The sequence below is a fragment of the Narcine bancroftii genome, assembly GCF_036971445.1.
Source record: "Narcine bancroftii isolate sNarBan1 chromosome 12 unlocalized genomic scaffold, sNarBan1.hap1 SUPER_12_unloc_2, whole genome shotgun sequence".
NCBI classification, from domain to species: Eukaryota; Metazoa; Chordata; class Chondrichthyes; order Torpediniformes; family Narcinidae; genus Narcine; species Narcine bancroftii.
Window position 1 is genome coordinate 2,635,408 of NW_027211808.1, and position 14,535 is coordinate 2,649,942.

The 14,535-nt window shown below is 41.2% G+C and overlaps 1 protein-coding gene and 1 long non-coding RNA gene across 3 annotated transcripts in view; one reads left to right on the forward strand and one right to left on the reverse strand.

The window, feature by feature from the left end:
* LOC138750159 (importin subunit beta-1-like) overlaps positions 1-6,323 on the reverse strand; it is a 51,236-nt gene extending 44,913 nt beyond the window's left edge. Inside the window, exons 1-3 of one of the 2 annotated variants that reach the window (XM_069912304.1) lie at positions 5,914-6,323; positions 5,746-5,804; positions 300-482 (exon numbers count right to left, since the gene is read on the reverse strand). In XM_069912304.1, the coding sequence (XP_069768405.1) occupies positions 300-482; positions 5,746-5,804; positions 5,914-5,968 (297 nt within the window). In that variant the 5' untranslated portion in view covers positions 5,969-6,323. The remainder of the gene's footprint in view (positions 1-299; positions 483-5,745; positions 5,805-5,913) is intronic. The other variant, XM_069912303.1, reaches the window with a different exon arrangement.
* On the forward strand, positions 5,827-11,410 carry LOC138750160 (uncharacterized). The gene is made up of 3 exons (XR_011349121.1): positions 5,827-6,050; positions 7,558-7,604; positions 10,978-11,410. It is a non-coding gene; the product is annotated as an uncharacterized lncRNA (long non-coding RNA).
* Positions 11,411-14,535: the final 3,125 nt, after the last annotated feature.

Consider the following 14,535-nt stretch of genomic DNA (forward strand, 5'->3'; position numbering starts at 1 on the left):
TTGAGAATGAGAAAAAAATGCTCTATAAAATGCACATAACCATCATGAATAATGAATGCAAGAAAAATTTAGAATGTGTATCCATATATAAAATCATGTCCTCCTTGGCAATGGACAGTTAAATGAATTTTAATGCAAATCAAAACTGAAATAACAAAATATTTAGTGAAATTATTAGCTAAGTCAAGGAATAGAAAGGAATGTGAACATGTCCCCATGCCATTGTGTTTTTATTTAAACCACCTGCCTTCATCACAAATATCAAAATTACATAAGTTATCATAACTTCCCTGACTTACGAAGGTTTTGATTTCTCGACGAGCATTGCTGTCAATAGCCAACCACCTTTGCTGATATTGTGTCTTGACATCAAGGTCCTTGGACGTTAAGGAATTCTTTATTTGTAGACCAGCTGCAATTCGAGCAACTTGGCTGTTTCCTGGGTTTGCTAGTACCTTTGAGAGTTCTACCAAGAAAGTAGGCTGCAACGAGATTTAGGAAATAACCTTTCAGTAGTCTTTACTCCCATTCCTAACATTTCTATTTTAAGAGATATTTTAAAATTAAGACACTTAGTGCAATAACAATGATACAACAGAGGCCTAGAATAATCAGATGACCATGACTACCAGAATACATTCTAAGCCAGAACCAACAGATCCAGTTTCAAAACATTAGTGAGTACCAGATATTGGCAGTAACTTTTAACTTGATATATATATGCCCTTGCACCTTGTCATAGGTAGAGTATTAATAGGATGAATGAGTGATGGGTATCTTACCTCCCAATAATGCTTTAAATGTACAAAAAAGATGAGCAAAAGACACCACCACTTGCCAAAAGCAAACTTGCAGGTCCCTAAGTATAGCCCCAATGCCATTAAAATAAATTGACCATAAAGCTGAATTATCTAACGTACCCCAAATGCCAAATCTGAAAAGAGGCACGGGATCTAAGTGACTGTCACCCAATGGTTACTACCCAAGGAATAAAAAGGATTTAACCCACCTGTAGATACATTGGTCCATGCCTGTGTGGGATTTCCTAGGGGCTCTGGTTTCCTCTATCCATTCAAGATGTACCAGGGATTGTAGATTAATTGGAGGGTGCAGGCTCATGGGTGAAAAGTCCTGTTACTGTTGTTAGAGTTCTGTGTTGTGTATTGGCCTATGTGTTGCGTGGTTTTGCGTTGAAAAGTGACAGTTTGCCTTAGAGAGCCAGATGAAGGTGGACTGCTGAGAGAGTGGGAGACAGACTGAGCATGTGCAGAAAATTATCTAAAAATTTCTGGACTTGGGACAATAAACCACCACTGGGGGTGCTGCGGAGAGGAAGAAGGCTCAGAGCATAAGTCATGGTCTGGAAGACAGTTTAGAATGTTGAGATTTCAAAAATGATGAACATTCCGAAGGCAGCCAGAAGGATCTGGACCAAGCCAGTTGTTCCTTTCTCTGCAAGCAACACAAGACAACTTTGAATTTTGTGCTCTCTCTCAAAGATCTTTTGGCTTCAGTTTACCAAACAAATTGAATTTTGTTTATGATCTTTGCTTCAGTTGACATCGAAGTTTTGTGAGTCTTGTGTTTTGTGTCTCAAGTTTTTCTGTGGGCTATTTGGAAATATAACTTAGACTTTAATTGGACATGTTATATTTAGGCTGGGAAATTTATTAGTTCTACACCGTAAAATCATACCTACGGTGAAACTCACAAGTAAGCCATTGGTTTGAGTCCGAAATGGATTTGGAAATCTACCCTGCATGTGCCATTACTAGAGCCATGTCTAGAAAAAAGGTAAGTCTGTGATGATCTGTAGTGGAGGGAAACAATGATGACAAACCTAAAGATCTAGCTTTGCTGTTGTCAAGAGAAGAATTGATAGCTAGATCAATCCTAATCTTGCTGGGATAAATAAGAACTAAGATTCTGTCTAACCAGGAAAATGAAACTGTGCCAGTATGTTAATTTGTTCAAGATGGAATATTGATGAGAAAGTGGAGACCACAAGTGATACCTGCCAATGAAAACTGGGCAGTAGTAAGTCAAGTTGTAATTCCCAAAACTTACTGGAATGAAATATTAAAATTGGCTCATAGTAAAACATAGAAGATAGGAGCAGGAGTAGGTCATTCGACCCTTCGAGCCTGCTCCGCCATTCAGCGAGATCATGGCTGATCTTAAAGTTCAGTACAACTTTAGGAGGTCATCTTGGAATGAAGATATAAGAAAACAATTTTATTGGCCAATATTAAGAAAGGATGTTGTTAACTTTTGTAGAACCTGTCATACTTGTCAACTGGTGGGCAAGCCTAATCAAGGACGACCAGTGGCACCCTTACAACCCATCCCTGCTTTCGGGGAGCCCTTCTCAAAAGTGATAGTGGATTGTGTTTCCCATTGCCAAAAACCAAAGCAGGAAATGAATATTCGTTAACACTCATGTGGACAGCTTCAAGGTTTCCAGAGGCTAGTCCCCTGAGAAACATTAAAGCAAAGATGATTGTGAAGGCTATGTTAACATTTTTCATAGTTTGGCCTACCAGGGGAAATTCAATCAGACCAAGGGAGTAATTTTATGTCTGGAATATTTGAACAGGTGGGTGTATGAATTGGAAGCCCATCAAATTGTGTCGTCAACTTATCATCCTGAAAGTCAAGGGGCTTTGGAAGGGTTCCACTTAACTATGAAAAATATGATGAGGGGTTATTGCGTGGAAAATAATAAAGACTGGGATGAAGGAATCCATTTGTTATTGTTTGCTGCTGGAGAAGCAACTCAGGAGTCTCTTGGCTTTAGTCCATTTGAGTTGGTGTTTGGTCAGAAGTCAGTGATCCATTAATATTGTTGAAGGAACAGTGGATACATAATGATATACAATCAAAACTGTTGGACTATGCTTTCAAATTTAAAAAGAGATTATAACAGGCTTGTGAAATCCAAGGAAAAATTAAAATTCGGTATGATCAAAAAGCAAAAATTAGGGACGTTACTTTAGCTCAGTTTTCAGTACCATATAAGGTAAAATCAAAAATCACATATGTCATTAAGATGCCTGATCATTGAAGAGAAATACAGGTCTGTCATGTGAACATGCTTAAACCTTTCTTTGAGAAAATGGCTGAGGAGACTAGGATTCCAACCAAGGGTCTAATTATAGAGGAAAGTAAGGAGGTGATAGGTTTTGTGGACCAAGTTAATGCATTTGACGAAATCAGAAAGGGAAGAAATGAAGACATTACTTATGAAATTTAAGGATATATTCCCAGATATTCCAAGAAGTACTGTGGCTTGTCATGATGTGGAGTTCAGTGATTCTAAAACCATTAAGCAGCATCTTTACCAAGTTAATCAGGAAAAGAGCCGATTGTTGGATCAAAAGGTGGATTATATGCTCAAAAATGACATCATCTGAAAATCAAGTTCATAGTGGAGTTCACCCTGTTCTGGTGCCTAACTCAGATGGCTCAATTAGCTTTCGTACAGATTATCGAAAGGTAAACATGGTGACAAAAACTGATGCATTCCCTATTCCCAGAATAGATAATTGCGTATGATTGGGGAAGGCTAAATTTCTTAAAAAGATTGATCTCTTAAAAGGATACCGGTGTGTTCCTTTGACAAAGAAAAGCTGGGTGATTTCTGCATTTGTTACACCTTCGGGATTGTATGGGTGTAATGTTATGCCTTTCTAGATGAAAAATGCACCTGGCTCATTTCAGAGAATGATTAATGCAGTAATTCAGGGTTTAGAGCACACAGGAGCCTATATTGATGATTTAGTAATTAGTACGGATACATGGGAAGAACACAAGCTTGAATTAAAACAATTATTTAAGAGACTGGTGGAAGTACACCTCACAGTGAATTTGCACAGCAGTGAGTTTGGACATGCCAATGTAATTTGTCTGGGTTATGTGGTAGGAAAGGGACATGTGGCACCAGTTGGTGTGAAAGTACTCTATCCCTGGTAATAAGAATGCTCTTTGGAGATTTCTAGGTATGATTGGCTACTATCGAAGATTTTGTAAAAACTTTGCAGAAACTGCAAAACTACTTGAAAAGAAAGAAAAATTGATCTGGTTAGATGCATGCCAGGAAGCATTTCTAAAGTTAAAGGCCATTTTATGCCATCAGCCTGTACTTGTGTCCCCTAACTTTGAAAAGCCATCATCTTTAGCTATGGACACCAGTGACAAAGCAGTTAATGTTGTACTGTTACAGAAAAAGGATGGTGATGGAGTAGCACATCCTATTTTGTACTTCTCGAAAAAGTTTAATGACCATCAACGAAATTATTCAACCATTGAGTCGGAGATATTAGCGCTTGTTTTAGCGATGCAGCATTGTGAATATTTGTGCTGCTCAAAAACTGTTAATAATATATACTGATCATAATCCATTAGATTTTCTGTCTAAAATGAAAGATAAGAACATAAGAACATGGAGAAAAAGAGAATGTGGGAAGGGTTAACAGAAATTGGGGGTCAATATTAGTCCTTGCATTTGCAGCAGCTCAATGAAACAATCCTCTAGTCTCCCTGATATAGAGGTGCACCATGAATATTAGATGAATATTTCTTGAATCTGCCACATCTAGAATTTATTAAACGAGCCTGCAGCTGACGTGGACATTTACCCCCTCCATAAATCTTCGTCCGCGAAGCCAAGCCAAGCCAAAGAAGAAGAAGATAAACAAACCAAGTAGGTCTCAAGGTTAATAACACAAGATAAACTTGTACTGAAGCATTTAAAATCCAACATAAAAACAGAAAATGTTGGAAACACTGAAGTCAGCCTGAGCTTTTTCAATTTGTAAAATTAGATTTCCAGCACCTACATCTTAATTTTATATTAAAATATATAATCTTACAAAATATCTGCATATCACTGATATTCTTAAATAAAACAATGATTGCTAACAGGGTAGATCAGAGTTCATTTGTTTCCCGTTGACAAAGTAACTGAGTTACTTTCCAAATAACCACACCAGAGCACAATCTGGAGGGTACTTGAAGCAAATGAACTCTAATTTAAGAACTAAAAAGGAAATGTGTACAAACTCTAAAGTTTACAACTGTAGAAATCATCTAAGTTAGCACACAACCACTCCCCCTAAAAAAAGAACGCGTTAGCCATTAATTATATTTCAGGAAATGTCAATTAAATCTGACAATCTTTTTATTATATGAAAACGCTGATTACTGAGGGGGGGAGGAGGAGGAGAAGATGGAATAAAGAGGGAGCATGGTGGGGGGGAGGAGGTGGGGGAATGGGAAAGGCATTACTGCCCGCCGCGGAGACACCCCAGGCGGGGGAAGAGAAAGAACAGGCCGAGCCGGCAACACGCGCTCAGAGGCTCGGGCTCACAGCTTCCCTTCGCCTCAACCCAACTTGAGCCGGGAGCCGGAAACCCAACCCCTCCGGCGAGCGCCCATTAGCCGAGGACCGGAGGCCGGTCCCGCCCCCTCCCCATCGCGCAGGAGCCCGCGCACCGGGCCCGTCAATCAGAGGTGTGGCGGCGCCAGGATCCGGTCAGCATCTTCGGTTGCATGACCGCTTTCCCCCCCCCCGGCACCCCCACACCCCACAGAGGGAAGGCCTTTTTTTCGCGGAGCCAGGACGGAGACGAGTCCCTGCTCTCCCGCCCGGAAACCCCCATTTCCCCCCCCCCACCCACCATGATGAACAACAAAATCCCCCCCCCCCTCACTGTCGTCCATTCAAAAGAGAATGCAAATACCAACCAGATTCTCCACTGCCGCCTGTTCCAGAAACTTCTGCGCGGCCTCCAGTTCATTGCGGTCTAGAGGAGGGGATGGGGGTGGGGGCGGGAAAAGAGAGAGAGAGGGTGAGGCGGCGCTGGCGGCGAGGGACGGCAGAGGCGCGGGGCCCGCACGGCCGGCGCCGCTCACCTGGAGACACGGTCTTCTCGAGGATCGTGATGAGCTCCATGTTAACGAATCTCATGTGGGAAACGTCGCGGATTGGCTCAGGCACCAACGGCCATCAATGACTCCGGCGGACGACGCGGACCCAGGGCGTTCTGGCGGTGAATATGGTGCCTTTTTTTTATATAATGAATGCCGGTCGCTCCTCACACGCCGCCCTCACGCCTTCTCCTCCCGCAGCTGCGCAAAAGAAGTAGAGTGGCGCCGGCGGCGGAGCAATAAAACTGGTCGCCCGCCCTCACCATCTGACGCGTCTTCCCATTGGGCCGTTTCCGCCGCGATGAGTCATCGGCCCCCGTTGGTCGAGTTTTGCCTGCTCTTCCCGCCTTTTCGAAGCTGAGTTCTCGCCTATTGGTAGGACCGTCCGCCCATCATACGCCTGACAATGTCGTCCTACCCACCCCTCACCTGCCGCTACTATGCAACGCGTCATCCCGTTGGTTAAATGGTGCTCCTCCCTGCCCTCTCAACTGGCTACGCTCTCGAAAACGACTTTTGATTGGTCAAAAGGTTAATTGTGAAGATCACGGCAAAAGCGTAATCGGCACTGCGATGCAAAACATATACGGAACTTGCTGATTCTGTCTAAATGGCTAGAAGACCCTTATCTTATTCAGACTAACTTTACTTCCTACATTATATTATCTACCCTTATCCTATTCATACCGGCTTTATTCATTACACATATATCCATTTCTTAATCTCTCATATTTTCATATTAGTTTTACTCATCTCACAGTAATCAATGAAGGTTGTTGTACTGGAAGATTCTAACTTTTTTTTACTTTGCAGGGCAAGGCTGAGAACTTGCTTGTTTTTAGAATCAGCATATATAAGCTAAATTCCACCGAGGGGCCAGAGATGCTGTTATCTGAAGAAAGGATATCTGTGTACCAAGAACATTTAATCTTCCTGCTTGTTTTGGTCACAGACTGTCAGAGGCCTAGCCTTGATGCAAAAAAAAAACCATTGTATTCAAAATGATGAGCTGAAAATTATGTTATTCAATAGAAGCCTAGTATGCTAGCATGCTCTCTTATTTTTCTTGCTGTGCTGGGAATAGGTGCTTGGGTAAGCAGTTTTTTGGTAATATAAGCAATGGTCCCACTGCTGAAGTTTGAGACTCTCCGATAGGTGGCAATATCTCTCAGCAAGAAGAAGAACTTCTAGAGTCCAGCCAAAGTCCCGGCCGGGGGAGGTGGATAAGCTGCTACCGGCACCCTGACAACCTACTACAAGTGTGCAGTCATTGCCTCGCTTCGGCAGTTGGGACCAGTCCAAGCATTGATAAGTATAGTTGCATATTGTAGTTTGAAATCAGCTTTTGAATTTGTAGTAAACATTTGTATAATCTGAACTGCTCTCGGTGTATGTGTCTATTTTCTTTCGGTAGCTCAAACACTGTGACCAATCTAAAACAAACAAAATGAGAGGTATAAGTTTACCTAAGATAGTTGTCAACATAATAGAGGTGGGGAGGGAGGAAGTATGGGATTAAGGAGAAGTATGACTTTGAATGTCTTTTGGATATGGTTTCATGTTGTTTTGCACAGTTATTTGAATTATTGTCTTCCCCTTGTTTTTTATTTCCTTACTCTCGTGGCTCAGGTGGAATGGACCAAAGGTCGGACAGTAAGAGACTGGTGGTGCATAGGGTAAGTTGTAGTGAAATGGGGTACCTTGGGAAGAACCTGGGGATAATGACTAAGAGGATAAAGGTAGTCTCTTTTAATGTTAGAAGCTCAAAGTCTGGTGAAATGGAAAAGGGTCTTGGCACACATAAAAAAATGAAGGTGGATTTGGCCTTTCTTCAAGAGACATATTTAACTGAGCAGGAACATTAATAAGAGAGTAGGTAGGCCAGGTTATGTCCTTGTTTGGCTCAAAAGCAAGGTGAGTGGCATTTTTAGTAAGGAAAAATGTTACAGTGCAGGTGCAGAGGGTTGATTCGTAATGGTGCACTGTCAAATATATTTGGATCTTAGTCAATGTATACACCCCCAATTTTGAAAAATTAATATAGGACATTTCCCTACATTTAGCAAAGGGAATTTAAAATATTTTGATGGGGGTGACTTTAATTCATAGAATGCATCCAAGAGAGAGAAGCTACTCATTCTACTCGAAACAACATGACTCCTACTCTAGAATAGATTTCTTTTTGGCTTCAGCCCATTTAGAAGGTAGGATCATGGAAGCTGAGTACAGAGTGAGACTTCTCTCAGACCACTCCACCCTGGTCTTAACTATAGACATGGGAGATAAGCAGGACGTGGCATAAAGGAGGTGTATTAACTCTTTGCTATTGAAAAAGCCAGAGTTCTGTAGCTTTATAAGATCTCACATAACTCAGTTTTTTGAAGACAACTCTTCTCCAGATAAATTTCTTCTTTGGGACACCCTCAAGGCATATTTGAGGGGTCAGATAATTGGGTATACGAAGATGATCAAGAAAAATTATATGAGGGAAGTAGAGGAATTGGAAAAGGACATTACTCTAGAGAAGATTTTCAAGAATCAGGCCTAGAGGACCATTACAGAGCTTTCACAAACTAGAAATTGAAATATAATATGCTTCAAACTTATAGTATGGAAAAGGTCATTATGAGGTCAAGACAAAAATATTTTTAGTTGGGGTGAGAGCACTTGCTTGGCATTTGAGGGCAGAACAAGCCTCTAGAACAATTAATGCAATACGAATGGGGAATAGCCAGATCTTGTACAAACCAAAGGAAATTAATGAGATCCAGGGAATTTTATGAATGATTATATAAACTGAATTGTTTGGGGACCTCAATCAAGTGGACGAGTTCCTGGCCAGATAAATCCTCCCCTGCCTGAACCTAGAGGATCAGGCAGGATTAGATTTTCCTTTTACTGAGGAAGAACTTGGTAAAGCTTTGAGTGTGCTGCAAACAGGCAAGTCTCCAGGGGAGGATGGGTTCCCGCCTGAGTACTATCGAGAATTCAAGGACTTATTAATGCATCTGTATATGGAAGTGATAGACCAGATTAGGGAAACCAGGTCCTTGCCATAATCTTTTACAATGGTGATTCTTACGACAATTTTGAAGAAGAGTAAGGATGCACTTATGCCCTCTTCCTATAGGCCAATTTCTCTGCTAAACACCGATTATATCCTAGCCAAAGCCCTGGCAAAGAGATTGGCCTTGCATTTGCCAAAATTGATAAACAAGGATCAGGGAAGGCAGGTAGCAGATAACATTGGCAACTTGCTGAATGTTATGCATCTGGCACAATCTAGAAATGAGAAGGGTCTGGCCATCTCCTTAGATGCAGAAAAGACCTCTGATAGACTGTAGAGGGAATGTTTCAAAGTGCAAAAGACAGGGTTGGGACTGATTAGGGTGCTATATCAAGCACCCAAGGTGAAAATTGTAACCAAAGGGCATGTCTCTCCAGCCTTCCCACTTACCAGATTTAGAAGGCAAGGATTTCCACTCTCACTACCTCTCTTTGTGCTGGCTATGGAACCGTTAACAGAAGCCATTCGGTAGGATCCAGACATCAAAGGTTATAGAGTGGGCCAGGAGGAACACAAAATTAATTTGTTTGCTGATGATGTATTTGACAGACCCTGTGACTTCATTCCCTAGATTGCACGAGGACTATGGGGAACTTTCTGGGTATAAGATCAATTGGGATAAGAGTGAGGTGATGCCACTCAAGGAGGGTAATTATAATCAATTTAAAGAAATTAGTGGTGTAAAGTGGCTACAGAAGGGGATTAAATACCTAGGAGGTAATACTGATAGTGATCTGAATAACTTATATGTTAAATTATGCCCCCTTGCTGGGAAAAGTCAAGGACGACTTAAAGAGATAGATGCCCCTGCCTGTCACACTGGCATCAAAATGAATGAGTTGCCAAGATTCCAGTATCTTTTCCAAACATTGCCTGTGCCATCGCCCCAATGTTTCTTCAAACAATTATCACATATGGTTAGGAGGTTTCTTTTCAATGGTAAGGTACCAAGAGTCTCTATGGAAAAATTAACATGGGACTGAGGCGAATTGAGATTGCTGGACTTCAAAAAAATATTATTGGGTAGCCCAATCGAGATATATTGCCTCTCTTTTTGAGGGAGGAGATGTACCATCTTGGGCACAAATTTATTTGTACCTGGTGGGTAAGAAGATAGGGGATTTTATTTATAAATGGGACATTAAATTGTTGACAGAAGCAGTGCTGCCCCATATCAAAACAACTGATTAGCATCTGGGCCAAAATTAACCTGTATTTGGATATTAAGATGGGGCTGTTACCAAAAATGCCTTTTGACTCCGAATACATGAATACCACTGACTGGGTAATGGGATTCTGAACATCTGGCTCCATTATGGAGACAGATGTATAGAGAACTTTAATAAGCAAGGGCAATTAATGTCGTTTGAACAGCTTAAAAATAAATAGGACTTACTGAATAAAACATCCCACTGCTATCTACAAATAAGGTCTTTTCTACCAGACTTATTAGGTCCAGATATGGTCCTACCTCGTTGCAGTAGCATAGAGGCCCTGATTCAAAGGGGGATCAGCAAGAAATTTATTTCAGCAATGTATTATTTATTACCTGTTCCAGTCAGAGGGAGCCAAACTGGACCTTCATAGGTTGAGAGAAAGATGGGAGTCGGACTTGGTCATTTTGTTTGGTGAGAGGTGCTGGTCTAACCTGTGCAGGGAAAGCATGAACACCGTCATTAATGCAAGGTACAGGCTGGTCTAGAATAAAGTTTTGCACCAGTTGTATATAATGCCACAAAAAATCAACAAATCAAAACCAGAACTCCTGGACAAATGCTTCAGGTGGGACATTTGTACATACAACCTGACAATGAGCCAAGGTAAGGCCCTTTTGGGTGGATCTAGGCCAAGTCCTGGAAAAAAATTATAGGTAAACAATTGCCCCAGGACCCAGAGCTGTTCCTGCTGAGGTAATAATGGACACAGGCTTACAATGAAGCTGTCCAAATTTTAAATCCAATTTGTGTTAATCACATTGGCAGTGGCCAGGAAGTGTATTGCGGTGACTTGGAAGTCCAACTCTATTCTTAGTATTGAGCGATGGAAGAAGGAAATCCAAAGTTGCATTCCCCTGGAGAAAATAACTTACAATCTGAGAACCGTAATCTTTCAGAAGATTTGGCAGCCATACTTGAACTACATAGATGCATGGAAGTGATTGTTCTACCGTTTTCTGCTGCAGCTCCCTCTCTCCCACACTGATCCCAATCAAGGAAAGTCAAGAAGAAGCCCCGACCCATAAGCCGTCCATTGAGCCGTAATAGTCTCTATTTCTTTTCTTGTTTCTTTTTATCATTTGTATTCTTATTCATTTTCTTAATGATAGTGTTTTTTATTATTATAGACAAATGGAGTACATGTACAAGTATGTGAGATTGTGAACTGCCATCAATGACAGGACACAGTATATGACTGTATACGCCTGTGTGAAAAATTATAAATAAAATATTAAAAAAAAACCTTTGTAAATGCTAACTTCTGTGCACAGTACAAGAATTGTCTGCAATCAGTGAGATTGAACTGTGATCCAAAGAACTTTTCTAATCTTAAATACACATTACACACACCTGCGCTTAGTATTAGAGGGGGGATTAAGTAGGTTAAGTAATTAGGTTAAGTAATAAGTTAAAGTTTAATTCTGTTTTCTTGTTCAAATAAAATTAAAAAACTACTTTTGTTTAAGTAACCCTGTGTTCTGGTGCAGATCTATTGCTGCTGGTTTTTGGGGTCCTCTGGACTCCGTAACAATATTTAAGAAAAGGTTGGATAGATTTTTATATGATAATGAAAATAAGGGAAATGGGGAAAAGGCCAGTCAGGGAGATGAGCCATAATCATCAGATCAGGCAGAGCAGGTTTGACTCCTGCTCCTGTTTCTTAATGGAAATGCTCAGTGACCCAGTGAACACTTGATGGACTGTAATAGGCTCTTCATATGTCATCCAGTAATATGAAATAGACTTCAAGGAAGCAATGTGACCCCATTTACGATTAGGAATACTTCTAAACTCTGCAAAAAAGTTGAGAAGGTATAGAGGGCAGGAAGAGGTACTGAAAAGGTATCAGGCTTCCTGACTGTATCAGAGATTTGAATCTGGAGCTTGGGATGTTGGTGGATTGAAATGGAGTCTGTGCGACTACAAGAGTGTTGCAGGTTAATCCTTGGACACTCAGTGATTCTGAAGGGATTCTCTTTTGCTTTTCTTCTCCTGTTAGGGGTGCCTGGCAATGCTCATGTGGCTCTTAGCCTTACTGCAGGGGAAAAAAAAGGCATATCATGTATTTTACATTTTTAATGTATTATTGTGCGACAATAAAAGGAACCTTTGAGCTTAGGTTGGGATCATTTATCAAGAGGAAAGTGGAAAGGGGAGATGGCGAGTATCTAAATTTTGAGGGGGGGAGGGGGAGGAATGTGGAGATTTACTAGGATGTTGCAGACTTCAGAAACTAAGTTAGGAAGGTTAAACAGGTTAGGACTTTATTCCCTGGAGCATAGAAGAATGAGTAGGGATTTGATAGAGATATTTAAAATTATGAGGGGTCTCAACAGATTAAATATATGTAAGTTTTTTCCATTGAGGGTAGATGAGACACAAACCAGAGGACTTGGGTTAAGGGTGAAAGGGGAGAGTTCAGAGGAAACTTCAGAATGGTGGGAGTGTGGAATGAAATGCCAGCTGAAATGATGAATGTGGGCTCAATTTTAATTTTTAATAAGAATTTGGACAGGTACATGATTGTAGAGGAGTGGAGGACTATGGTTAAGGTGCAGGTCATTGGGACTGGAAAGAATAATAGTTCAGCACAGATCAGAACAGCTGAAGGACCTGTTTCTTTGCCGTATTTTATTCTCTTGAGCATATGGCTGTTGGCCACTCCAATGGTTGATGTTACGTCTTGAAGGGAGGGTGGTAGGAATCAGCAAGGCTGGATATCGCTTAACACCTCTTCAGAGGTGGTTTCTCAGGGTCAAAATGCCATGGCTGGAACAATCCCCTTGGAACCTGCAGCAAGTGTATGGTGCTACCTATGGAAACTGGCCAATTATGACCTTTTTAAAAGATTAACACAGCTCAGTAGAAGCTGATTCTGGCCATTTAAATCAGTGCTGCCCAATTACACCTACAACCCTGTATGTTTTGGAGGGTGGGAGGAAACCGGAGCACCCAGGGAAAACTCACATGGATGTAGGGAGAACATACAAATTCCTTACAGATAGCACTGGATATCATACAAACATCTGTGGAAATCTCTATCATCAATGGATGAGGAGGTTATATCATTCATGGATGCAGACTTAATTTAAAACTGTCAGCTCCTTTCCATTTTTTTCACCATGGATACTACATGACCTGATGAATAGTTTCAGCTTCTCAGATCACTTATTTTGTTATCAGCTTTTTGTTCTTTTCTTTGTAGCAAATCACCATCTCAGTCATAAGGAAATTTACAGATCCAGGAATTGAGGACTGGGAGAATTGTCAGAGTTAGGACCTGGGGCATGAGCAGCTTCCTGCTTCAATTTACTTGTTCTATGTTGCTTGAGGTAGAAAATGCATCTTGCTGTCTAGGACCACTCTCGCCTCAGGCCAATTTAATTAAAACAGCTTCATAGCTATTTGTTATTATGTGTAATATTTTGCCATGCAAAAACTAGCCACAAAGTATAACAGTAATTAAACATCAAAACACTCTGAGCCATAAAGCACACTGAAGAGGGCAGGAGGAGAAAAGCATGAAATAAATGCAGGCTGATTTCTTTCCCTTCACTCTTTAGTCAGATAGGAAACAAACCATTATACTGGCAAATACTGACTCACTTCAGTGACTACAAGTTCAAAGCCTGGTCAGACCAGCAGAGAAAACTTGGATGGGGAGGGAAAAATGCAGCTCGATGAATACACAGAAGATGTGACAAATTCTTGCCTCAACCCAGGAAATGTTTTTATTTCCATTTAGACATCTTGCAGGGAGTGTTTCTCCAAGACTCCCTTATCCACTCTCCCTTCCCCAAACACCTCCATCCCTTGTGCACTTACCACCATCATCACAAAGTGCAAAACTTGTCCTGTCATCTCTTCCTTCACCTCCATCCAGAGTCACCAAAAAGGGCTTCTGCATATGATTTGAAATCAGGAAAGAGTGAATGTTTCACCAAACACCAGCATTCTGTAAATCCATGATCAAACTCCTGATAGCTCATTGTTTTATCTACCCTCACCATTTCCCTTGCACCATTTCATCCATTGCAGGATGAGGCTAAATGTAAACTTTAAGAACAACATATCATTTCTTCCAGCCAGCCTTAAACATAATGGCATGAACACTGATTGTTCCCATTCCAGGTTAATCCCTGGCCCTCCCCCCCCAAAAAAAAATCTGGATCCACTTTATCATTCTCTATCTACTCCCTTTCTTACTTTTCTCTCTCACTTCCACCCCTGCAGCTGTCTCTTCCCGCTTTACTCTCACCACCTTCTATCCAATACCCTATCACCTCAGCCCTTCCCCAGCATCTTCCTTCCTCCTTTTTCCTA